The sequence below is a fragment of the Panulirus ornatus genome, chromosome 48 (genome assembly GCF_036320965.1).
Source record: "Panulirus ornatus isolate Po-2019 chromosome 48, ASM3632096v1, whole genome shotgun sequence".
NCBI classification, from domain to species: Eukaryota; Metazoa; Arthropoda; class Malacostraca; order Decapoda; family Palinuridae; genus Panulirus; species Panulirus ornatus.
Window position 1 is genome coordinate 26,915,535 of NC_092271.1, and position 27,761 is coordinate 26,943,295.

At 43.3% G+C, this 27,761-nt stretch overlaps 1 protein-coding gene and 1 non-coding gene across 2 annotated transcripts; both read left to right on the forward strand.

Moving 5' to 3' along the window:
* The first annotated feature begins 4,070 nt into the window (after nucleotides 1–4,070).
* On the forward strand, nucleotides 4,071–4,144 carry TRNAN-GUU (transfer RNA asparagine (anticodon GUU)). Its single transcript has one exon. It is a non-coding gene; the product is annotated as a tRNA-Asn (tRNA).
* A 3,831-nt stretch (nucleotides 4,145–7,975) lies between these two features.
* LOC139763898 (uncharacterized) lies at nucleotides 7,976–24,614 on the forward strand. The gene is given in 12 exon segments (XM_071690311.1): nucleotides 7,976–8,143; nucleotides 16,322–16,576; nucleotides 16,926–17,094; nucleotides 19,467–19,603; nucleotides 19,902–20,111; nucleotides 20,366–20,579; nucleotides 20,852–21,003; nucleotides 21,513–21,619; nucleotides 21,621–21,753; nucleotides 22,248–22,354; nucleotides 23,001–23,142; nucleotides 23,565–24,614. Coding segments are annotated over 12 exon segments (1,830 nt in total). The 5' UTR covers nucleotides 7,976–8,097; the 3' UTR covers nucleotides 23,723–24,614.
* The last annotated feature ends 3,147 nt before the right edge of the window (nucleotides 24,615–27,761 follow it).

Here is a 27,761-nt window from a genome sequence, read left to right on the forward strand (position 1 = left end):
GGTAACAGAAGACCTGATGCTCTTTGACGAGGTCATCTGCTACAGAACAGCTATAGCATGCTAAATGCCTATTCTACATCGATAGCAAGGGTTATAGTACAGCACAAGGGGTTAATTCTATATAGCTTTTTCAAAAGGTTTGGGTGTGACAGGTGGATATGGAAATGTATCGGAGGAGAGAGGTTGTGAAACAGAGGAGGTGGTTGGGGGGTTTCATGTTGTTTGGCTGGTTCTTTTGGCTCTAGGCCTAGCAACTGCCATGGTCATTAAGGCCATCAAGGTCAAGTTATAAACAACCAGTCGACAAATGTGGAAGACCTTCTTTAGGTGTTGGTGATAAGGGCCACATCCACTCTCGCTATGCTAATGAGTTAGGGACAGATGACAGATAGTTATGGTATTGACTCTGGTGATTAGGGATGTGAATGAAGAAGTTTGAGAGCATTCCAGTGTCGGCAGAGCTATGGAGAGGTGAGTACGAGAAGGTGGGGAAGAATGAGGATAAGTTTAGAATGAGTCGCTTGGACGTGTGTGGGACCAAAGCATTTTTCGTGATGATGGATCTCATTTCTTGTAAGATGCTAGAGGAAATGTAATTCATATGACAGACGTAAACACTCTGTTAGAAGTCGAGTTTCTCCTCAAGGTATGGGAAATATGACGACGAGAGAGATGAGTGTATGATGTGATGAAAAAAAGATGTTTTTGTGCAGAATATTGTACAATTTAACGATAATGATAACAGTGATAATGATAATGATAAAAGTGGTAGTAGTAATAGTAATAATGATAAAAGTAGTAGTAGTAATAGTAGTTGTAGTAGTAGTAATGATGATAATGATAACAATGATTATAATGATAGTTCGACAGGTGATACTTTAGGTCCAAACTTTACACTAGGTCTGCCCGTCCAACGCCCTTATGAGCTTAAGATCAGGTTTATATATATATATATATCTGTATCCACCAGCATCACGTAGCCACGTTTCCCACAGCAACAGTGAGGGGCGAGAAGCAGTCATCCTCGACCGTCTCAGTTTCTGACCAGTTCCAGTCTCGTCGCCAGCATTACCCCTTGCCTCACTGCTCAGCTAACATTACCTCCTGCCTCCCTGCTCAGCCTCCGCTACTTCCCTGGTGAGCGGTAGCCTTTAAATGGGTCACAAAGGTCACAAAGATGGTCTTAGGTCAGGCCAACCAACCCCAACCCCCCCTCTCCACCCACAGTAACGAGAGACAAGGTGATTCACTACGTGATCCCAGACGTCTTGTGCTTAATACCACATAGAAGTGAATATGCAACATCCATTGCAATAAGGTCACAGTGATTCGGGCGATCTGGTCAATTAAACTACATGGAAGGATGGCACTTATCTTGGATTCAACTTCCTTGTGGTTGTCAGCAAATACGTTATCATTATTACGAGGATCTTATCTAAAACCAACATTAAGCTGTTGTACCATCTCTCTCTCTCTCTCTCTCTCTCTCTCTCTCTCTCTCTCTCTCTCTCTCTCTCTCTCTCTCTCTCTCTCTCTCTCTCTCGTTAAGTCGATTCAAACCCTGACGTGAAAGCTTCAGTTCTCTCACGTTTTAAAGAGAAAATGAGAAACTTGTGTGTCGTTTCTACATATTACCAAAGGCTTCGGCGCCTCCAACATCCCAGGCACGGTCGGTGTTCGAACCATCTGCTGTGAAGTTCCACATCTTGATCAACTGTCCACGTAAGCCAGTGGAGAGGGCGCCACCCCCCCCCCCCCACTTCACCATCATTTAGAATGATATGGATGATTCCAGCTGGTATATATACCTGAGGAAAACAGGATACGTGAGCATCAACACAGAGCCACGTAGAAGTAGAGGAAAAAGCCACATGATACGTGGACACAGGATGATGAATTTGAAGACTTGGGTCCGGTAATTTATTTGTCACTAATCCGTAAAGTGATGGTCCGGCCACGGTTGGTGTGGCCACGGTAAAACACCTTCACCAGGAGAAGGGGGCGAGACCTCCTCACCTTCTACATCGCTGCTTTCAAGGTACCGAGGCCAACCGGTCAACAATCTACGAGGATCCATACTGCTCCCAGGCTGGGGGAGGAGAGAGAGAGAGAGAGAGAGAGAGAGAGAGAGAGAGAGAGAGAGAGAGAGAGAGAGAGAGAGAGAGGCTAGGGGGGGATGGAAATCGAGACCTGATTAAGACAATCGGTGTCAAGGATACGTACATAACATGATATTCATACCTAATGTTCATTTTTTTCCCTTTTCCATGCTGAGACGTTGGAGAGAGAGAGAGAGAGAGAGAGAGAGAGAGAGAGAGAGAGAGAGAGAGAGAGAGAGAGTTTTATGGACGTGAGAAAGGAGATTACTAATATGATATTCACATTAGGACTAAGTTCAAGATATTCCTTCCGAGTAAGTATGGATACAATTCTCTGACGTGGTAGACGATGACTGAAGAGCTGATCCAGTAGAATCTAACTCCGTTATCGGATCGATAAGATCACGTGGATTCTGACAGGAGATAAGGAAAAAAAAAAAAAGCTTACACGAGGAATTGACAAAAGTTGAAATGATAGAGGAAGCAAGTTGAAGAGCAACTACGATGGTCAGAAATCTTTCTTGCAGGAAAGTAAGAGTCTTATGATCATATCAAGTTGTTCTCAGAAGACCCATCTCCGACACAGGCCTATATAAAAAAAAAAAAACCTTAAAGACAATCCTTTATCCAACTCAGAAATTATAAATTTGAGATCTGTCTCTCATTTCAAAACCTTATGAAACAACTCTAGACACGTATGGCTCAACCAAGAAACAAAGGCAAGTTCCACGAGATGAATATTCTTTATTTTGTCCATCTTAACTTTCAGCAAGTGAAGCAATACACATCCTTGTATCTTGTCTACCTCGACTGTATGCTGCTGTATCTCGATCATTAACATCCCACTGCTATATCGCCACAAATAAAGCAACATATGTGAAAAGAGAGCTCCCCCTCCCTCCCTCTCCTCTCGGCAAGCCCCTTGTCTACGGCCTTGGTGAAAGAGATGTTGGCCAACAGTTAGCTTGGGGGGAAGGTTGTACGGCAGCCGGCCCACCGACACGACCAGCCGGCAGATGGCAGCACTGACTGGAGGGTTAGAAGCTTGACCCCGAAAACCCGGCGGCAAATCTTCCATATGACCCCTAACGTAGAGCTGTGGTGGTGGCGCCCCCAGGACGTGGGGGGGGGTCGAGAGGTGGCATTCGCCCTTCGACATTGGTCGACTCTTACAGTCGATTGTCGACTGCACATATGGTATATTCAGGGTCACCATAACTTGAATGGAACTTGGTTTTTTTTTTGAGGACTTGATAAGCATATCCAAAAATATTGCTGATATATATCCACTTGGATATGCTTATTGGTATGAGGTTAATGGAAATGCATTCAGTATCAGAGTTATTGCAATGATCATAATGTATGTTATACATACTTATCTAAACCTAAGGTGATGGATGTTTTAAAGACATTTTTTGATAATTTTCTACGTAATCTTTATCTAAAAATCATTAACCAATTGGTTTCTTTTGTCTTTGCGTTCAAGCTCACATAACACCTTCTTTTATTTTGTTGATACACATTGTAAAAGATGATCCCATTCATTATACATAAGGTGAGCTTTGTCCCTCTTGAAAATAGTTCTGTGATCGTCCATGGCATAGATAACAGTATCTTATCTACCTTATCCCACACAGAAGCACTTTACTGATCGGTCTTGAGGTCCAATATTTCCCATGAGTATCCACTGGAGTCGAAAATCACACTCGCAATCCCTTACCCTCACGTGATAGATAGATACATATACTACGTGTAGTAGATATGAAAAACATATAATCTACGATAGATAATGAGAAATTCCGAAGGAAAAGACTAATCATGAACTGTCCAACGTCCTTATATGACGAATTTGCATGTACCTACCAGAGTGAACTGGTGATTTAGGAATCCTAATCTAAAAACATTTGTACATAAGCTCAGTCTACGTGTGGACTGATGAAGCACATGTTCCTTGCTCACAACGCTTCTCAGGCCTCCGTGGCACAATAGGTTAGCGCGTTCGGCTGTTAACCGAAAGGTTGGTGGTTCGAGCCCACCCGGGGGCGTCTCTTTTTTTTTTTTTTTATACGAGCAATGAAATAGAAAGGAATTCGTACAATAGACCACTGGACTGCTTGGGACACTAATAGAGACCATAACCTCATAGATTAATGAGGTAAGAATAGAAAGGCATGAGAATATTTCGGAGAGACATACCTGTAAGATTTTCATGTAACCAATTATGCATAAATGATGTAATTTGTGGGCATGAAGTCAAGTATTCATCAATTCTAAATGTATTTATGGTAATGCTTTCAACTACTGTGATTTGTGAATCACCCTGTTGAAGGAAAAGTGCTTCGTCTTATTTGAAGTAACACGTTTGACCACGACTTTGCATCCTTTGCTGTGAATGAAAATCAAACAAACCCATCTCTAAGTTGTCTGTTAGATCGAGATTATCAAAGCATCTAATATTTCTTAAGATACCCTTTTCTAACGTAAAGAATTTTAGGTCGTTTATCCAAATTTACAGATATCAAGGCCAAAGACAGAAAGCATAAGGTAAATGCAATCATCTACTAAAGATGATATTTGTAAGTTACCGTCTCTTACAAGGGCCCATAGATATAGAAAGAAATACTATGTATAAATAACAAGATATTGCTTTATCAACACAGTTCCGTATAATCCTGTGGACCGGATAACTTGCAGAAGAAAAAGGCAACAATATCGATACAGCTCAGTGCATCCCCCTGGACTACTTTCTCTCTCCCAACTGTTCAAGCCCCGATGCCCCAAAGCCTCCATTATTGCACCTTCTAACTTTCTTTTTGGTTTCCCTTTCCCTCTTGCTCCGTGTGCCTTATGACTGGTAGATCCTCTTATTCTTTTTTCTATCTCTATCAGATGTCCGAACCGCCCAAACACATCCTGATCAACCCTCTCACTCAGACTGAACCATCTAGGCATTCTTGTGATAATCCGTCAAGGCATCTTCTGTAATCTCCTACCTAGACATCCCATCGTATATCCCTTATTAGTCATCCTTTGTAAAACATGTGAAGTACAAGCTGTAGCAAGCAATTTGATAAACATATGATGTAAGAGGGAAAGTATTTACTCAGTATCAGTTTCTCATAGACATCTAACACCTTTTATGAGAATAATTTCAAGTTTTAGACATTTAATAAGATATACAGGTTCCCCTTGATGTATTTTCTTTATAGATATAATTACAATGAATGGGGGACTCGTACATTTCATGAGGAATCACAGATATACGAATATAAATAGACCTATAATGGTAGACTCGGATTCGTATTTGAATTCATATCAAGGCCGTTTTATAGGTGATCTAAATTCTTGTCTAGATTCTATTTGAAAGATCTAGAATATAATGAAACCTTTGCATAGATGAAGTTCTCTGCAAATGTGCCGAAACATATTGGTACATATGTTTTATCTATATTGGATATGCATTTTGAAGATTTCTGGTTAAAGATTAATGAAAATATATGCATTCATGACTCATTTCATAAATTTCAGGTATAATCTAGAATCAGAAAAGAGAGAATATATGATCAGTGAATGATTCATGTTGTCGGACAAAATATAATAGTTTACCATGCTATTAATTTTCTGTTATTCAGGTAAAGCATTCAAAGAAAACTAAGAACCAAGATTTAGCTTACACTATTGAAATTTACTCAACGTGTTACAGAAATGGGAACACAAAAGAACTACTGTATAGTGTCTTTTATATCAGAGTAATAAAAATGTATGAATTTATGACTCATTTTATCAATTTCAGGTGTAATCTGAAATCAGAAAAAAAGAAAATCTATATTCAGTGAATGAGTCTTGGTTTCGGGCAAAATGTTATAGTCTACCATACTAATAATTTTCTGTTATCCAGGTAATGCATTCAAAGAAAACGAAAAAAAATTTAACCTACACTATTGAAATTTATATCACGTATTATAGAAATGGGAACACAAAAGAACTACTGTATAGTGTCTTTTATATCGGACGTAATTACACTAATGATAATTATTTTGGCCCATGTTTGCATCTATATCTCATTTTTTATCGGTTTAATGTAGGTTGAACAAGGAACATGTTCATTTTCAGTCAACAGAATTTTGAAAGACCCAGAATTTCACGAGCTGGTTTGGAGAGAGAGAAAGAGTGAGTTATCAAGAAAATTGAATAGAATTGATGATTAGTTAATGAAATAATTGCCATGTATGTCTTGAACACCTGAGGCCAATGACATGTTTCATTTTGGTAAATCATTTCAAAGATGAAATGACTACAAGCTGAAATCCTCTCTGTTTTAGTCAAATGATTCACATTTAAGTGACATACAACCTCTTTCATACCAACCTGTATGTCATATAAGTATGATTTCTCGTATGATCTGATACTATAAAGACAAGTGGTGACCATAGAGTATAATGGAAGGGCGTGGTATTCATAGAAATGCTTATTTGCATATGTATACAGAATACATTTGAATATTTCCTGTTATGGCTGTTCCTTTCCTCTACGTCATTCCCCGGTAGTGAGTCAGTTTCCGGTGTTCTGGACTACTTTACATCCGGTGCTCCGTGCCCCTTGCTACCACTGTTCCGTGCTCCTTGCCACAAGTGTTCGCTGGCACATAATCCAGGTGTGAGGTGTTCCTTGCTGTAGATGTTGTGCTGGATGCTGCATGCGTTCCATGCTACTTGGTCAGGTGTTCAGTGCTCCTTGCTGCAGGTAGTCAGTGTGCCTTACTATAAGTGTTCCGTGGTACTTTCTGAAGGTGTTTCATGGTACTTGCTGTATGTAGGTGTTCGTGGGGCTTGATGCAGATGTTCCGTGCTTGTTGTAGAGGAGTTCCATGCTACTTGCTGCAGTCTGGCGATGCACATCCCACCGAACTCATCCTTAATGTTCCGTACGCGCCTTACACCGTCCACTAAAGGCCGTGTCGCCTCTCGTAATCCTTATGATCTCGATTTAATTTTTCCTCCATGATGGATTTTCCATCTTGGTCGTCAAACTAGCACTCCATCTGTAGTGGAAATCATTTTCTCACCTGTCTTCCATCATATCTATTTCCATGTCCATTTTCCCGGACGATCTGTGATGAGAATCGTTGGATGTCTATGGGGAAGATGCTCCACAGAAAATGGCGAGGTTTACACAGTCAGTCACGCCATCGTCTCGCTCTTGCCATTTCCTGCTGACTGTTTTTTCCAAGTCTTTCTTCCCCTGACCTCCTCAGACAGCTCCCACACGATCTAAGAATGACTGCAGCATTTTGCTAAATACTTAGAATGCATAGATGAAGTTTTCGTTCCTCGTTCACTACCCTGACGGTTTTTAAATCAATCGATACTCGGCTCTCCATGAGTGGCTTCGTGACTGCCGACACAGTTCCTGGAAATTCTTTTGCCATGACTAAAAGCGAAGGAATCTACAGCGAAATGAGAGTGTAGCGGAATCATGCACACGACGGGAGTGTATGAACTGTCTGTCACGAGGCTCAGTGTGGAGATGTGCCCTCTGACAAACCGCTTTCTCATGGCGTAACGAACCCATGACGAGGATCATCTGTGGAGCGCATGGCAGTTGCTGAGCGATCGGTCAGGTGTGTATGACGTCTGTGACAAACGTACGATACAATAAATGAAAGCTGCAAGACTGTATGAACACCCGGTAATAATATTGTATGAGTATATCATAGATATGATATAATTACCGTAATAGAAGTATACATACATCTAATTTTATCGACACAAACGTCAATTTTCAATTATAGTACGACAACCTGTTCTTCACATCAGGCAGAAATGATGGAAGCCACGCGGTCGGTTTAAATGGATTTAGTGTTGGGCTGAGCTTGTTTCGTGTTGGGTTAGGGGCAAAATTTATGTCCAGAAAATGTCGTTTAAGTGACTGAATGACTGTTTAGCGTCGGAGGTACTTGACCAGTTTATCATTACATAGAATACGGTTCGAGAAGAGTATGAACTGGTCCAAAACATACATAACAACATTTGTTTTGTTATCAGGTATGTGATCTGTCAAAATAAGTAAGTTTTCATTTAAACTGTAAACATATGAATGACATAAGCACGTTTGTCAAAACAATCAATAATTCTATAGTTTAGAACAGGCATGGTCATGTAAGTGGTCATGTATATGTATATGAAAAAAATCTTAGATACATATGCCATTGATGTATATCCGACCTCTGTCATGGAAAGATTTTTAAAAAATCAGTATTTCTAACCATCTTTCAGAATTCATATTTTGATATCTTACAGTTAAATGTCGAGTTTTCTAATCCCATGATATTCCTAGGCTGGTTCCGAACTGGTAATACAAATGACATGGTGTATAGGTAGTTAACATGGTGTATAGGGAGTTAACATGGGTGTATAGGTATGTTACGTACGCGTTGTAGCTGCGTATCATTGTATGAACGTCGTTAACATATTGTTGGGGAGCGACCTTAGATGACCTGACCTCGCAGACGTGATAAACACCTCGGGATCAGGTCAGGTCAGGTCAGGTCAGCGGCGAGACCGAAGGACAACTTGTAAACATCTGTAAACCAGAATATCTCTCGCTACAGTTGAGCGTTTCGTCAAGTTCTCAGAACTGACATGAAGCAGCAGGAGTCTACGTAATTCCCTGAGATATATTAGGGTTTGGGGTAACCTAGCCAGAAGCGACCCCTTTAATAAACCATTAATACCTTGGATTAGCTTGGCTACTTGCTTGGTCCGTTGTCCTCTTCTCTCAGCTGTATGTAGGGTACATGTGCCACTGTGAGGAGCACGCTGGGAATATGGAGGCTGCCCCAAGCGCCATGACTCATTTTGGGACGTTCTTTCCTAGAACGAATTTTGTTTTTTTTTTGTGGTCCCATGGCCCCACACACTCTTACCCGAGGATGGTAAAAGAGGATATAGACACACACACACACACACACACACACACACACACACACACACACACACACACATACACACACACACCGTAAACAGGTGAGTAATTAAATGAGGTGGTTAGAGGTACAGTTCATTACCAGTGATCCGGATGCTGACGGTACTGTTGGGGAGGGGGGGAGTACCGCAGATTTCCCCCACCCCCCCACACCCCCCCTTCCCCTCACCCCCACACCCCTTCCCCCCCACCCCCACCCCCACCCCCCCTCCCACAACCACAATAAGGGAGGGAGGGTTGGGGGAGGAGGGGTTATGGTGGAGTCTCAATCCTCCCCTCCCATCCCCACACACACACATCCAGCGGTACTACCGACCGCAGCCTTTGTACGGTCAGTGCTCTCTCTCTCTCTCTCTCTCTCTCTCTCTCTCTCTCTCTCTCTCTCTCTCTCTCTCTCTCTCTCTCTCTCTCTCCTTGCACCATACGGTACGCCACTCCTCACAGACTTGGCATTCCCTGAGGCTACCATCAGTACTATGTGCATCATATATGTAGGATTCTGCCAGGCCTCATATGATGGGCACCGCTTCCCTCGGGCGCGACCTGAATAGCTTGGTGAGTTCTGATGGTTAACTCATGTTGATGATTACTACCCCTGTTGATATTGTCTCCCCAACCATGGCTCCTGGACACACACACACACACACACACACACACACACACACACACGCGCGCACATATTCATCTCCCAGAGGTATATATATATATATATATATACACTCATATGACGATATCCCTACAACTTATGAATATAAATCATAATTATATTTCAAGTCTTTCGTTATTGGATCTTTCGTCTAATAATTTCGTAACCATTTTATAAGATTTTTATCTTTTCAATATGGTAAGCCTTACTTAATGTAATTTTTGAATGTCGGTAACCAATAGTCGGTTTTCGCTAAGATTACATTTCACTAGTGATTTGATAGATTTTAAAAGAACTAGAATGTTGCGTCTTGACAGACCAGGAGTTTTGAAAAACAAAACATGCATTTCAAAGTGTGATAGAATGTCAATTCTTTATTTTTTCTCCGCGGAAATCGTTTCAGTGGATGTCTATCTCCCTCTCTCTCTCTCTCTTTTAAGTGGGATGTTTCCTTCTTGGCTTCCGGTAGGTGTTTCCGGGCGAGTGGGCGAACTTGCCAGGCCTACTCCACTGGTGGAAGAATTATGTTTAACAGGGATGTCATTATGTTTTATTTCCTGTCTTCGGTGTGTGTGTGTGTGTGTGTTTGTGTTTGTGTGGTACGGGGAGAAAGTTTTGCATTCGTGTTGCCTTGTCTCTTAACCTTGTATATAAGTACCTTGTCTTTACTCTTATTTACACACACACACACACACACACACACACACACACACACACACACACACACACACATCAGGATAAGCCAGTGTAGGCTCACTGCCACATCCAGGATTCGAACCCATGCTGTTCAGATCCCCGTGTGGGACAGTGAAGAATCATGGTCAGCAACGACAACCACTGATATATGTACCCATACATCAGTTCATTCATCAGTTGGTTTATCTATAGATAAGATCCTCGTGTCTCCTTATCATCATAACTTCCATTGGTTGTACTATGAGGTCTCTGATGGTCGATTACAAACAAAATACAGATTATATTCTGTCTCACAAGACTTAAGGTTCTTGAATGTAATTTGTATGAAAGGCTGAAGGGAATTCGTAATCAGTATCTACAAATTACTTTCATGTAGTTGTGTGAAATTATTTTTCTGTAGTTTCGTGAAAGTCATGTGATAGTTACATGGTTTTGAAGTTTGAAGACAACACAGTACGACCCCTGAGCACGGCTGTTGTACTCAAGGGTCATACCACCGTGCTCTAGGAGTCGTACACTTTTGCTTAGAGGTCGTACCGTGTTGCTCAAGGGCCGTACAGTCGTGCTCACAGTTCGGCCGTCGTACATTTGTGCTTCAGGGTCGTACCGTCGCACTCGAGAGACGTACCGTCGCACTCGAGGATCGTACCGTCGTACTCGAGAGACGTATCGTCGCACTCGAGGATCGTACCGTCGTACTCGAGGGTCGTACCTTCGTGCTTCGTGTCTAATCATATTGTTGAGGAAGATGCTGGCAGATAAGCGAGGCCTCTCGTATGAATACCTTATCTGCTGTTTCATTGATTCATTGTTCAATGATCCTTGATTCTTGCGTTATCCTTCACGATATTTCTCGTCTATTTATTGTCTAAGAGAAGTTCTGTGGCCAAAGGCGGCGTCTAGATGTGTGATCTGATATACAGATTTATTTATACCAGTATTGTACACCTGTGGGATGAGGTAGGAGGAACAGCGCATACGTAACTCATGGGTGAGGCAGGAGGCGCGGGAACTGGGGACTAGGAGTCACTACCTCCTGTATTATCACTTTCAAGAAGGAAGGAAGAAGGAAGCGAGGGGGAGTCGCTCTCTCTGAGGTTTATGAGGTAGAATGAGTAACGTTCTTACAATAATCATGTCCGACTCATTGCCGGCGGCCGCTGTTCTTTGACGATTCGATTTTTCTTTTGTTTAAGGAAGCTGGAGTCAGTCATAGCCAGATGTATATTAAGATGTTTCCAGGCATCACTTATGCTGACGCAGCAGAATGTGATATTGAGCCACGATTTACCTCGATAAAATCCAATATTGCACTAGATCTTTGAGGTTTCATATTTAACCTCTTGTAATATTTGGATGACAATATTCGTACCGATCAGCCGTAGATCATCAAACGTCATTGTCAAATATTCCCAACAATAGGATATTGTGACAGTGTCACGTGTCTCCCGAAAAGCAAAAAAACATTCATTATTATCGACTGAACTCTTCCCTCCCTTTCTCCGTCGACAGCGGCGTTCTTCAGGGTTCAATCTTGTCTCCTACGTCCTTCCTTATTTATGTCAGTGATTTCTTTGATGGAAAAAAAAAAATACTGAATGAACTCCTATGCTGACGCCTCAGCACTGCGTTCCTCTACATTTTTTTTTTTTTTCAAAGATGTTTCTTCTTCTTTTTTTTGATCTTTGTCTCATCTCGTCTCTCCACAACCACTTTTGTATACCTTTAGATTTGGACTGTGAGAAATCTGACCTATGTAAGTCTAACGTTCTTAAAATGCAGTTTCCTCCTGATTCCCTCTCTGAAACTCTGCTTCATTCACGTCTATGATGTGTGTGTGTGATTCGAACCTACGCAACTCAGTACACATACGTGGCATCACCGAAACACTAAATCATATTTGGACGTCCCATGTTACACATAAGAGTCCAGTTCCGGTGTGAAGGCTTCTCTTCTGATCAATTGCTCCAGTTGCCCAAAAGATTGGATCGTTCCTGCATAGGGTTCTATTCTTACATCTAGGGGTGGTTCTAACACCTTTCCCAGCTCGACCTCAACATGTAAGCCAAGGGTAATAGACGGGGCAACACGAGTGTAAACACACAAATTGTACATACAAAATAAGATTTCCTTCATAGTAGATTTACATCAGTTCAGCTGCGTTTATATCGATCAGCAGCTAATAGCTGAGCGTTCATGTCCCAGAGCTGACGTATAGCTGCTGACGAATAGCTGACTCAGCTAACTGGCTGGATTGTCGTAGGTGACGTTAGTGTAGGGGGCCTGCCTGCCCACCACCTCATGACCAGCTGATGCATGGGGTCATGAGAGAGTTATGGTCGGGAATGTGGTGGCTGAGGAATGTTTACTGTTTCGTCAATACTCAGCCTCCCCTGCGTGGTGTACCTACTCACCTGTGTGTCCAGCAGGGTCGTTATCTCTCTCTCTCTCTCTCTCTCTCTCTCTCTCTCTCTCTCTCTCTCTCTCTCTCTCTCTCTCTTGTATGAATTCATCTTCATGCTATTTCCAGTGAATATATATATATATATATATATATATATATATATATATATATATATATATATATATATATATATATATATATGAAAAAAAGCTTTCTCTCACATGAAGTTTCTCACGAGTATGAGTCAGCTGGGCAACCATGTGTAGTGAACGAAAATCGTGGGAAAGCTCTTACATCAAGAGGGACGATGGGTAATGGGAAAAAGTTGGTTGGATTTTTCACAATGTTACGTCATCCCCCACCCCCCTTCTCCTCCCAAAGTATTTCTCCCTCTAAATTATAATTTTCTTCACTAATTGCGTTCCTGCTCGAAGTGGGGGAGGGTCGACGAAAATGGGAAGATGTCCACCAAAGTATATTGTAAGAGAGATCTATAATAATCAGCTTGCCACACACAGACACACACACACACACACACACACACACACACACCATTCATATGTAGTATCATGTTACATGAAGGATATATCGATAGACAGATATAGGAATTTGTTTATGACCAACTAGAGTGCCAGAGATGCCAAGTTAACTGCCACTATATAAAATCAATTGATAATTATGACTGACGCTCCAACGGTATGGGTTCCGCACGAACAGAACGGTAAGTGTAGCAGCAGCTGTAGCAGCAGCAGCAGCAGCTGTAGGAGTAGCAGCAGCAGGAGGAGAAGGCAGCTGCAGCAGTTGTTCGTGTGTCGTGTCGTGGAACCATGATGTGACGCTAGGCCAGCGTGTCGTGTAATAACTCTGCCACCCTCTGGTGACGGTGGTGGGAGAGGGGCGTCTGGCAGGCAGGGGTGACGAACTGCAGGGAGAAAGAGTGGTAGGTAGGGGAGGCACCTAACCTGGCTAGGGAAGCAGGGGAAACGACCTGCAAGGTGGTAGGGGAAAAAGAATGGATTTAAAAGACATCGGAGGGACACATGTAGGATCCTGATGCAGGGACACATGTAGGATCCTGGTGCAGGGACACATGTAGGATCCTGATGCAGGGACACATGTAGGATCCTGATGCAGGGACACATGTAGGATCCTGATGCAGGGACACATGTAGGATCCTGATGCAGGGACACATGTAGTATCCTGATGCAGGGACACATGTAGTATCCTGATGCAGGGACACATGTAGGATCTTGGTGCAGGGACACATGTAGGATCCTGATGCAGGGACACATGTAGGATCTTGGTGCAGGGACACATGTAGGATCCTGATGCAGGGACACATGTAGGATCCTGATGCAGGGACACATGTAGGATCCTGATGCAGGGACACATGTAGGATCCTGATGCAGGGACACATGTAGGATCCTGATGCAGGGACACATGTAGGATCCTGGTGCAGTGACACATGAGGAGTCCTAGCCACCGGACGCACGAGGGACCGTCATCTGGGTTCTGGGCAGGTGAGCTAACGTCGGGCAAAACCTTGATCGCTCAGCCACCCACATCCCGCCCTGAGCGGAAGGAGTCGACCTTCTTTCACACTCGGGCACTCGGGGAGCGTGTGTTCCTCCCTTCGTCGCAGCGTTGTATGCGAACATCGTCAGACCGCAAGCGATCGCATGCGGACGGCGACAGACGCAGTCGACCAACGTTCGGTCAACGGACTTCGTAATGCGAACGTATCACGAACAGTCTTACGAATCACTTAAAAACATTATCAAGCGTTTATATCTTACTTTAAACCTGGGCGAACCTGGGTCGTTTGAAAAATAGAAGGCGTTCATTGTGTTTCATCAGTAAATGATGGCAGTATAAGAAACAATTCGAATACTTAAAGCGTCATTTACATTAGTCATTTCACCTGTTCACAGCGAACGAGGAAAGAGGCGACCGTCTTTGCAGCGACCCCACATGACAGTGTCATGACATTGCACAGTACTGGGTGTGGTGGCACGAACGCTGTTGCCACAATGTCTATATACGAGAACAGAAAAGTCTTGTATGAATGTCATACCTCATCTAGTGAGGCTTCTTTTGCATTGTCATAATTCAATTGTGTGAAGTTTGGGTCTGGTGTAAACATGTACTGAAGTGTGTGTGTGTGTGTGTCTGTGCGTTTGTCTGCATGCGTTGCTCCCGCAGACACCCACCCACCCCCGCTCCTTCCCTTGCAACCCCCTCACATCGACCAGACGTCGGTGTAATGATTACAGACGCATGAGATTGCTCTGTCTGCCTCACGCGACTTCCTAGTTAGCCCGTGGTTCCCCAAAACTCATTAACTCCGATCAGAAGTGATGAATTTGATCATGTATCTCATGATTCATCTCATTTTGCCTCTTTCTGTAATGGACGATTGTTCACCGATCGACGCCAGAGAGAATTTGAGGAAGATTTCTATGCCTCGTGTACGTTCAGCTCCTGAATATAATACACGACCTGCATTATTGATTTGGTCTGAAATCAAGGAGCATACGGCAGGGTTGCGTTGTAATGAGACCTTGTCTGAGTCTGGACTGCTGCTGACACAGTGCAACGGGCAGGCTCCTTTGATCGTTGATCGACAGAGGAGGTAGTAACCTGAGGACAGCCAGCTGGAAAGCCATGGGCGGTTGGTAATAGGTCGAGCACACAGTTCTCCAGCTACATGTCTCTTAAAGTCATGTCTTCTTTTACCACAACCATTCCACATAAAAGCCTCAAAATGACCCTCAGTGGTCTGTTCCTGTCTGAATTCCTTTACGTCAGACCCACTATCGCTGCTGGGCTCCCATGATGTCTTGACCCACGCGACGTGCAGGTGGCTAACAAGGTCATTCGATTAACCAATTCACAAAGGCGCAAGCGACAGGCTTGAATTACTTGTGGTACCAGTTCTTCCTGTAACCTGTTTCGACCCAGCAAAGTTCTGGACCGTGTTGGTACACCGTAATCTTGGCTGGAATGGCGGTACCCAAGTTGTTTGTCATTCCTGGAACAACACGAGATATCCCCAAACTCTTTTCCAGGTTCCAGGACCTCATGTTTTTGGAATATTCCCTCTCCCCGTGACACACACACACACACACACACACACACACACAACCTGGATGACTAAACTCAATGCTTTGTGCAAGATGATGCCAATGATCAGGTCTTACCAACGTAACTCCAACGGGATTTTGCTTTTGGTCACGTCCATCGCGTAGTGCTCACCGCACGAAAATTGAAGAGTGAAAGAGAAAGAGTTGTGTGAGTTACGTGGTGTTTAGAGTTGCGTGTGAGAGGGAGAGAGTGACTGGGTGTAGACAGCAAGCAAGCTGGGCCAAAGAGAAACTTGACAGCCACTGTAGTTCCAAACCATTTGCTAAATTTGGGGCAACATGAAAATGGTCATCTTTTTTAGATGGTTTCGTCATATTTATGTAATTTTTCCCCATATATTTCCATCAGTTACGGTGTGTTCTGCGACATCTGGCAATGACACAGCCTTCCCGCCCATCCTCCAAGGGGATTGGTTCTCGTGGGAAGAGGGGCGGAGCGTCGAGACCGAGATCATCCAGAATGAAATCATTGGTCGAGGTCGGCCAGTGGATCGAGTTATGATTCGTCGAGACACCTATGACTACGTCTTCGCCCACCAATCAGGATGCTTCTTGTGTTCCAGATTCCTCATTCGATCCTGGAATATATTAGAGAGACTGGAAAGTAAGACACTTGTTTATTCCACATAGTACGTAATGTTTTCGTGACCAGCAAAACTGTATCACAACGAGATAACGTAATTTGCCTTCACCTCAACTTTGAATTAGATATACATGTGAATCTTGATTTGAATGTCTTAATCGTTGTTAGTTTGAATTAGATATCTATACATGTGACTTTACATTCAAATGTTTTGATTATCGTTCTAACACTAATAGGTAATTGATAGTAAAAGAGGAAATGATGAAATAACATGGTTATCACATTGAAAAATGTACACACACACACACACACACACACACACCACCCCCTCTCTTTCTCTCAATTTCATTCCGTTCCTTGGGTCTTACAGGCCCCTGCATCACCCGTCAGGGCCTGAAGGAGGCGTCGACGTCGTCAGTATGCGCGTGGCTCACGGACAAGAGGAATGGCTACATTATGTTCCGGCAGGACCCCTCACCCCTCAACTGCCGCTCGGCGATCCACGGCCTCTACCACTTCAGCTGGCAGAACAGATTCAGGTGAGGGTGGAAAGCGCTCCTCCAGAAGGGTATGATGCCTAACACATGGGCGAGAGGCCCTGCGTAAGGTACGGGAGGTTAGAGGTAGTGTTTCCGAGGTCGGGAAGGTGCTTCTATTGACATGGGAGGAGGGGAAAATGTGATGGAGGGTCAGACTGTCTGTCGGAAGAAGCCAAGAGCGACTGTATGTGATGTATAGAGTGTGGAAATTCCTCTGAAGATTTGTATTCAGGTCAGCGTATAATGGAACAATAAGTATAACCCTGAGCTGTGAGGGAGGAGGGTGGAGTTAGCAGTGAGACGGGACGGAGGAGCTTTCTGCTCCCCAGGCACACTCCAACCATACACCCCACACTAGGCAAGCCCCTGGCACGCCTCTGTCATACACCCCACACTAGGCACGCCTCTGGAAAACACCCCACCACAGGCACGCCTCTGTCATACACCCCACACTAGGCACGCCTCTGTCATACACCCCACACTAGGCACGCCTCTGTCATACACCCCACCTAAGGCACACCCCTGGTGTGCGCCCCAAATTTCCTCCTGCATTTCTCATCTTCTTCCCTTTTATCACGACAACCTATTCCACATTTTCTCTTCAAACTCCCTCCCCTCCTCCCCATTTTCTATATGTTATTTTCCTCATTTTCTCTCTAAACTCTTTCCCGTTTTTTTCCTCTATACACTCATCCCCATTTTCCCTCCAACCTCCCTTTCTCTCCACACTCAATTTCCCATTGTCTCTCCGGATTCTCTTCCCAACTTTGTGTCCTCCCCTTACCGTACCAACACACCCACCCCGCACCACTGTGATCGTCAGCTTATCCTGCACCTGACCTAGGTCACAGTCACACTACCCGACGGATCATTCCCCAGTCATGTATATTGTCACGTGCTGGGGAGAGAGAGAGAGAGAGAGAGAGAGAGAGAGAGAGAGAGAGAGAGAGAGAGAGAGAGAGAGACTTTCACTCAGCTCCCCAGCGAGTCAACACAAATACACCGTCTGTACCGTTCCTTAATTAACATTCCAGTAGACGGCAGCGGTGGAAAGTCTGCTGGCGCTGCCTTGTAAGAGTGAGCCTATTCTCTCTCTCTCTCTCTCTCTCTCTCTCTCTCTCTCTCTCTCTCTCTCTCTCTCTCTCTCTCTCTCTCTCTCTCTCTCTCTCTCTAAGGTGAAGGAGTGTGTCTGTGTACCTGTAAAGACCCGTTTTCTACAATACGGGGGATATGGCTGTACTTGGTGTCACTGTATCGTCCATAAGTAAGCTACAGTGCAAACTTCACATGGCACAACTAACAAAGTTCGGCTCCACAGAAAGTAGGAGTCTCATTCAAGTGCCATGATTATCTTGTGAACAGTCGCTCCGACCATACGAAGGATTAATCCACCGTCTATATGGTGTACTGCTCTCACATATGGAAAGATTCTAGCCCTACATTCTCACAAGAGAGGGTCGAATCTGAAGCAGTTCGACTTTTCGACTCTCCACACCTGGCCTCGACCCTTCACCCGCTTGCCCTACGGCACAGTAGCAGTTCACTTTCCCTCTATAGATTTTACTTTGGTTCCCGAGAACTGTCGGTTTGTGTGTGTCTTTCCCTTTGCTTATATTACGTAATCATTGACGAGCCACTGAGTCACATGGTAACTGTGTAGCATTTAGTAACTCTAGGATGGAGTGTTGTGATGTCTGCTTCTTTTCGTACACTGCGAAGCTTTGGAACTCGTTACCCGGCTCATGTCTTCCCACCAACTATGACTTGTCCCATTTAAGAAATAGATTTCCTACTTTAATTGAGAAACAGACATTTTTCCATTAGGTTTTTTTCCCGTCTGCTCAACCCATTTTCATATTTTGATTAAGTCCGGTTCGATGCGGTCTCTGTCCATGACTGGCGCTTCCAACTTAAGATAAACGTACCACAGTGATCACCACTTGCATGATATTGGATACCTAAATCCCTCAATTGAACTACGACACCAGTCTTCGAGCGTGACAGTACGACCAGTGAACTCGACATTTCTTCCCTTGGGTCTGGTGGTGAGACCTTAATCAAGTAAGGTCTAATGAGGTCAGGCCATCATTCCTCTGGTTCGAACCGTGGTCTTGTTCACCGTTAGTACCGTCTTGCTTAGGGAGGTTAAAATCCCCTTATTCTCGGTCCTCACAGCAATTCAGATTCATTCATCTTGTTATTGGTTATCCTTTCTACGCCATTATACCTCTGAATACCACGACTCTCTTTGAAATTTAGTATCACTCACTTCCAGAAGGAGTCTAATTCATGCATTGTAGACTGAGTCTATAATCCTTTTTAACCCAGTGGGATCCTTTGACTCATCGTAGACCTCTGCTTTTCCCCGACAGCTACACGGGCGAGTGTGACCACCCGAGGGCCTTGATCAAGTCATGCCAGAAGCCAGGGAGTCAGTTCCTCATGGAGAACCAGCAGTTTTCCATCCACTACAAGAAGTGCCAGGGGATACGCCAGTCCTTCGATGCCAGTGAGTTACCTGAGTCTCGGCCGTCTCTTCCTTCTCCACTAGAGCAACTCTCCTCTGCGATGTATCTGAAATAGGAGACTTCGTTTATGACAACAGAGAACGATATTTAAAAAGCTTACTGAGGATATATGTGTCTAAGGATGGAGCATCACTGTATGTGTGTGTGTGTGTGTGAGTAGACAATTACTTTCTGGGTTTCTTTAGATTGGTTGAGAACACCGATCTCTTTCCAGTGTGTATTTGTGAATGAATGACCAACTCTTAGAACTTCTGTTCAAAGTCCTTGCCTCTCCTGCAGCCGTGGTGTTCTCCTGCCTTGGCGACTGGCACCAGGGCAAAAACCAGTACTTCGCAGTGTTCAACACGAAGGAGTCGCGGAAGGAGGAGAAGTATCGTTGCTTCGTCAGGAACCGCGAGGACGACTTGTACTTAGGCCACTCCCTCACTCCGGAGTGCTCCGTCCTCAAGACGCCAGAGAACAGCCCCATCAGGTTTAAGCTGTCCTACGGTAAGGCAGGAGGAGAGAAGGATGTGTCTGGGGAAGACGATATTCAATGTAGAACTTGTCCTCCTGCTCATAGTCAAATATTTCACATCAATCAATCAACACATCTGACTAATGTATCAGAGAAAATCCAGTGTGAGGTATTGATATAAGTGAAAGACACGAAGATTCGACCGTAATAAGCTGATTCTGATTCCTTTCCTCTCACACTAAGCGCCTCTGTTCATCAGTGTAGCCAATTCCTCCCCCTCCCTCAGCCAAGTTCGAGGAGGTGACTCCTGGGTGCTTTCTGCCGCGGAACCTGACGGGGAAATGGCAGTCGACGGGCTTGGGTGAGGCTGAGGTCGTAATCAATGCGACACACATGCAAGAGACCATCTGGCGAGGATACGCGGCCAAGACGTCCACCTACGTCTGTCTGGAGCAGCGAGGCAACCGGTACCTGATGGCCAAGCTGAGTGTGGAGGGATGGTGAGTAGTGTGGAGGATTATAGCCGTGTGTGGAAGGATGGTGAGTAGTGTGGAGGGATGGTGAGTAGTGTGGAGGGTTGTGGCAGTGTGCGGATGGCTATGGTATTGTGTGGAAGGTTGTGATTGTGTGTTGAGGTAGTGTGAGCATGGCCAGGAGTTATGTGTGGACGTCAACTGTGGTGTATTAGAGTTGTGGTCGAGTGTAGCTGATCATGGTTGTGTATTACCTTCGTTCTCCACAAATGACCACCACCTGCTCCTCTCCGCCACAGTCAGACGGAGTACGTGTGCTGGGAGCTGCTGCCTCGACACCACAACATCGTCAGGTACCGCCTCAGTTGGGCGCTCATCTACCGTCACTTCCAGGTCTGCGACTACGCCAACTTCAGGAGCGGCAGAGAGTGGATGTACGACACCCTCATAGGTACGTTCTGGGGAAGAGGTGTAGTGGTTGGGTTAGTGGGCGAAGAGTGAAGTAGTAGTGGTAATGAAGGGACAGGGGCCAGTGTGAAGCTTGGAAGTTCCTTTGTTGGTAAATTAAGGGGCAATCACAAGGAAGTTGTTTAGTTGTGTCGTTGTTTTTGTCTGTTTGTGTCTGTTCGTGATTACTACTTGTGTATTAAGAGTAGAAAGTTTTATACTCGCGTTGTCCCGTCTCTTAATCTTGTATATATTTACAATGTCTTGGCTCCTTCCTACGTATGTACACGCACATACACACAAGCCCTAGCCAGTGCTACGAATTTGTGTACTGATATCACTTTTGCTTTTTCGTTGTGTCTCCCATCATAGAGCTTCCTCTTTGTCCCTTTCCTGATCTTCATTTTGACCTTGGTACACAGGTCCTCTATCCTGACTCCCTCCCCGTCTCACAGCCACCTGTAGCTCCCCACTTGGGATTAATTCTCAAAAGTCCTTCTCGTCCCTCAACAGCCGACAACCCAGATCCCATCTCGTGTCCATTTGGAGGTCGCTTCTCCTTCAGCCAGAGCGGGCCTTCCCCCCTGACGCCCCGGATAATAGGGGGCATCACCTCCTCCCCCCTTGGACACGTACCCGTGCCAGGAACGCGTGGCGGACATGTCCGTGTGCGACGAACATCGGAAGTGGATCGTCATTGACACAAACCTCTGCCTCTCCCTCAACAAGGACGGCCACCCACAGGATTTCAACAGTGAGTGATGGCGTCCGTTGCGAACACTTGTTTACATTCATCTTTTCTCGGTATTTTCGAATGTGTTCCATAGGCTTCCAGCATGTTTTCATCAACAAATACGGATCTTATCATTCATATATTTGATTAAAAAAAAAGACATCTTGTTCGTATGGATTACATTACAGTAAGGACTAAGTCTGGACACCATTTGTTCCTGTTGCATTAGATTTAGATAGTCATCTGTTTGTGGTGTAATTTTAACTCAAACCTGCTCCTCCATAACTCAGATTGTATTTCCTCTTTCCCTCCTGGTTTCTATATCTCTTTGACCCTTTCTTATATTGCATTCAAGGCCTGGCCTTGATGTCTGGGACTGTGGAGCCTTTCACGGAAAACAAAAAGGGTTACCTTTGTAGATCTCACTCATGTATTTTCCCCTACGAAATACCTTGGATGTTAATCTTCTGCTTTGTATTGTTGAATTCCTTTTCAATCGCGTGTTATCATGGCAGGTGTGACTGACTACAGGCTGCAGTGTGTGGGCTACTGGCACGAGAACCTGCTCTCCTACCTTGTGACTCACGACCCCTCCGACTCCGTCTCCAGGTTCAGGTGCTGGGTAAGTTGTACCTCATTCATGAAGTTGTGGGTCGTGCAGGTCTTGACAGCTGGGTAACTCGGGGCCCTTAGTTTCAGGGGTTTAAGGGTCTTCGGCTGAGTCTGTATTTAAGGATCTTCAGCCCAGTGGCTCAGGATCCTTGATTTGATCTTGAAAGTCAACAATTAGTTAAAATCAAGATGGTTGAGGTCCTTAAGTTCTACTGAAAATTGCCATGTGAATTTTTCCCTTGGATCTAACGTTTGATTTGTGTTACATCGTGACAAAAAAGAGTTTGAGAATGGATGTTGAAAGCAGATTCTTACTGGTTATAGGACTAATATCATTGTAGCCATCTTTCACCATCATAATTTGAAGAAAATCGCTTATTTTTCCTCGTATGTATGCAGAGTAAACATCCATGGGCCCATCTTGTACATATAACAAGACGAAACTATCTTAATAGATTTTTAAATATAAACTCTACAAAATACCTTCCTGAAAAGCTAAATCACGCCAATAAATACGATCTTTAATATCTGTTATTTTCAATAGGTTAAACAAGACTTAAAGGAAAAAAATCTTAACGTATTCTCACTTCTTTGATTAGTATACCAATAGGTAAGTTACCCATGTAATATACTGTTTACCTCCGTTCTCTCTGCAGGTGTACCAGAGAGTAGGAGTAACTAAACTATTACTGTCGCAGTCTGTGGGGGCAGCGTGTGGCCTACGGCAGACCTTCCTCTCCTCCACCTACGAAGAGAGCGCAGCTGTGGCGCTCAACCTCACCCTCAGTGAACGCATCCGTAAGCCTCTCTTATCAGCTTCCGTGATATTTTGCGTAATATGAAGGGCTTTCATTTGTCAGTAAAAGAATGATAATTTTTTCTGACTATATTTTTGTGATTAATATTTTCACTGTTGTCTTCAGGATTTTGAAAGAAAGAAAATTCATAATATGCTTTTAAGAATGAAACACAAATATTGTAGAAGTAAAGAAAATAATTTCATATAGAGAGAATGTTTCTTAACTTGATAAGAAAGTACCACAAGAGGTCAGGCGGAAAAGAAATTGACCAAAACAAATGTGGAGGGACAGAAGACAAGGCCCCTCTTGCACGCTCCTGACAATACCAGAACAATGCCTCATGGACTCTATTCAAGCAGTAGATTATAGATCTTATCTTCATCTTTTACTTAAGCTCAATATCAACTTTGTTATTTGCAGATGACCAGTGTCCCATGTTCTACGACAATGGCAAGAACCCATGGCAGGCCAGGGATGAGACGGTCACCGTCTTCAGGTTCACCAGTCATGTTCCTCCTGTCAACGCCATGAGTGACGTCATGGTCCTGCTCCAACTGGTAGTGTTGGTGTGGTCGTGAGGTTATTGCCTACACCTTCGGATCCAACATGGCTGTGATCTTTTTCGAGTATTCACTTAACTTCTAGGCATTACAAAGCTTTTTTTTTTTTTTCTTGAGCAGTCATTACTCACTGTAGTCGTCGTATTTATGAGACTTACCATGACAGGATGAATGGAGACTTGTGTATCATCATGTGAGCTGTTACGTCGGTACTGATTTATATACTCAAAGTATGACAAACATTTAGAATGGAACTGTATAGAGAATATGTGTGTGTGTGTGTGTGTGTGTGTGTGTGTGTGTGTGTGTGTGTGTGTGTGTGTGTGTGTGTATGTCACGTCTTCAGGTTGGCTTTTCTGCATTATGAACATTGTCTTACAGTCTGTATCCAGTCGATCAACTGTAACAGTCAGTGAGTGACAGATGTGGTGGTACCAAAGACCGAAAAAAAAAAGGATATCATGTATATTGTGATTTTGATAAGGTATTACGTCTTCTCGGGTATTACAACTAGTCTTTTTTGTAAACTATAAGACTTCTAGTGACTTTATAACTATAAGAGCTTCATTATGTGGATAGAAGGATTGTTTCGTAATCATCTCTATATTTCTCACAGTGGTTAGGTAGATGTGTGTTAAGTCTCAGAGAAGATGCGAAGGACAGAATCAGTTCTTGCTACAAGGGTGTCCATTATTCTCAAGAAAGTTTGATTAATATTATTCCTATCCAAAGATCTCGTAGTTAGTATTTAAGGACCTTCATTTATCATGTTTTTATTATCAGGTGGGTAGAGGTGCAGTATTTAGGATGTTGAGTGGTACAGTTTCTCTCTCTCTCTCTCTCTCTCTCTCTCTCTCTCTCTCTCTCTCTCTCTCTCTCTCTCTCTCTCTCTCTCTCTCCCTTTGTTTATCAGCCATCACGACCTCCTTATCCATTTTCATTTGAGTGGATCAAGGACATCCAGCAGGGATGTACCATTTGCGGGAATCCTGTCTTGTTATTGTGGTGTCCACAGCCTCGTACTGAGAGTCTGGCAAAGATCAATGACGTACAGTTTCACTGAAGGGGAAAAAATACTTATTTCGAAACGCGTCTTTGAAGATAGAAAAAAAAGTGTTTGCAGAGACGTATGAATGGTTCAGGTGAACCTGCAGATGTATAAGTATGTGTATGTATGCGGAACTTAGAATACATAACTACATGTACATGATACATTATTGCAAAGAAGTGTAGAGAATTTCTCTATCTTAGTAATTTAAGAAAGGATCGAACACTATGAACCACAACTTTGCTAATGTATCTTATTAAATTTGATGTGAACCCAATTAGGAAACACGTAATACCGAAGAGTATAAGAAAATAGATATTTGGTTGGTGAGACATATTCAGCAAAGATGATGAAGTTAGTGGAAGTTATTACGTAAGAGACATTAAACCAACTTCTTAAAAGAGGAAGCATTAAGTTTTCCGGTCAGTGTGGTTCATACATTTAGTGATAATTTTCTCTATGTTCGTTTTAGCTCGTTTCTGGTATCATTCACATCACGTTGAAGTTATAACTTAAGTGTTTTTGTCAAATGCTGTGGAGTCTGAACTGATATATGGTCAGTTATATCGAGACGTGGGACGGGAGGTAAATCATATATAAGAAACGTATATCATTTACTCTATAGACGAGGTGCTGGCTCATGATCCAAGTCAGTGCGGGAGTTTAGTCTGTGATATTAAGGTCACTAAACTAGATATATGTGTTGATGTGATAACACGCATCGAGTCTCTGAGGACGGACCCACCCTCAGTACAGGTAATCTATGGGACCTGGAACCCTACATGGAAAAGACCAAGAGAGATGTCCACAAAGGTCTTACCTGGAGAGGGTCAATCAGCTCCTTGATCTAGATACCGAGCCTCAACACGCTGCCCAGTCAGTCATCTCCATACTTGAACTCGATGCCTGACGACGTCTCCTGTAGATGGAGTTATGGGAGACACGTTAATCCTCAGCTTAGCTGACGCAGATCCTGCTTCAGGAACATTTCGCCAATCATTGATGAACCAGTCATGGTTACCGGAGCTAATGAGCGTTGAGGCCCCCTCAAATTCACATCATTCCACCGTGTCCAAGCCTCCTGATGGCTTCTGATCAACTGATCACCCACAGTGAATCATGCTCCCTCAGGCTTATCAGCGACCAAGGTTGTGAATGATGTTTTCTGTGACGCGAGTATGAACTTATACCATTCCAGGTCTTGTGGCTGAACCTCAGACGTATATGTATACCTGTAGGTGGATGAGTTAATGTGTCCATTGACGTAGCAATTTCATTTCTGTTCCGTAAGATATTGGAGATCATCCATTTTGCTGTTAGGAAGGAGGAGGAAGAGAGAGAGGAAGCACACATATCTAGTACCCTTCCTAGCAAATCAAAGCAAGACACTTTATCGCAGGTGCTGTATCGTAAACAACCTAAATGTTTACACCTACCTACCTATAAATATTGTTTGTCTTCACTATCATCAAGTGTAGTAGTGTAGGTAATATATGTACGTAGAGACCTTGATGTTTTCACCCTCACGTAGATACTGTCTGTAGAAACCGTAGATGTTTTCACCATGGAAATAGATGTAGTATGGTAGCTACCTTGATTCATCACCTTCATATAAATCATTCTCTTGATCGTTGATTATATTAATCATATCTCACCCACGCTGTCCTGTTCTTATCAAGAGTTGAATGTGATTAACTGTTAAGTTATTAGCCAGCAAAGACTCATTAGCTTTAAGTAAATAAAAGTATTCATGACGCAAGGCGTCGTCTTATTGTCCTTTAAATGTAAGAGATCAGGTTGCTATGAACTAAACCAAATCTTATATTTGAAAACTTAAGAACTCCGTTTTTAGGTGGTATGCAGACCAAAAATAATCCAATACCTTTGCCGGTATCACTTCATAAGGAACACATAATTTGAATAATCTGTAAGGTTGAAATAGCTATAGAAATAACATCATAGCAACTCTCAGGCAATATTTCATTGTACCAACACTCTCTATAAGTTTACGAAGTTCCACTAAGAAATGCATTTCGTTTTTTTGTGATGATCTATTCGTGAGGCAAATGTCTTACGTGGAATACATTACCTACAGAATATCATATTTAAGCGATCATTTATCTAAAACAATATGATTCTTAACGGTATATATATTTTCAGCCATAAAGAACCAACATCGATGTATTCGAGTATAAGCTCGAATATGAGTTCGAAATGACGTCACACGATGCAAAGTATAGGGAAAAATGGCTTCGAAGTCAGAGTTCGGTTGTTCGAGACTGTCTTCGAACTACATTCAAGTGATCAGTGACAGCCATGATGTAAACAGTGCACACATATCGCTGTGGATATCCCGTTTTCGTGGAGTGTACGAGGTTAAGACACCTGTATGGCAACAAGTGATTAACGTGAAAGACTACAGCATTCAAAGCTCAAGATTCTACGCAGGATACGCTCGATTCCAGGCGTATGAGGTCAAAAGAACTTGAAAATTTAGGTGAGTTCTCACGTGTACGTACGTATGTTGGCAGTGGCAAGCACTGTTGACAACGTGAGAGGCTGTTGGGTTAGACACAACAGTATGACATGTGTTGGTCATTTAGTGCCAGAATGAGAGTGTTTTACTTAGCTTTAACACACCCATAACACTGAGGGCTTCAACAAAAGATCAGAAATAGCATAAAAATTTCTCCAATAACAATTTGTCTCTGAAGCCAGAGTAATATTAAATGATAGTTCGGTTCGTTGGTGTACATTAGTGTTTTTTTGTGATATATTGTGGGTGTTGCGACTCAGTATAGGGCTACATAGATACAACAGCTATTCGGTATAAGTAGTGGACACTGGAGATGTTGTAATGGGTAAAATGAGATGGTTATATTCCTTCGGAGACAAGTTATAGGTTATCATTACTGAGGAAAGATTTTATGGTGTGTACATAGAGAAGTACTGATCACAGTCTAATGTTAATGTCTCTGCTGGAGATTGTTGTTATTACTGTTGTCATTA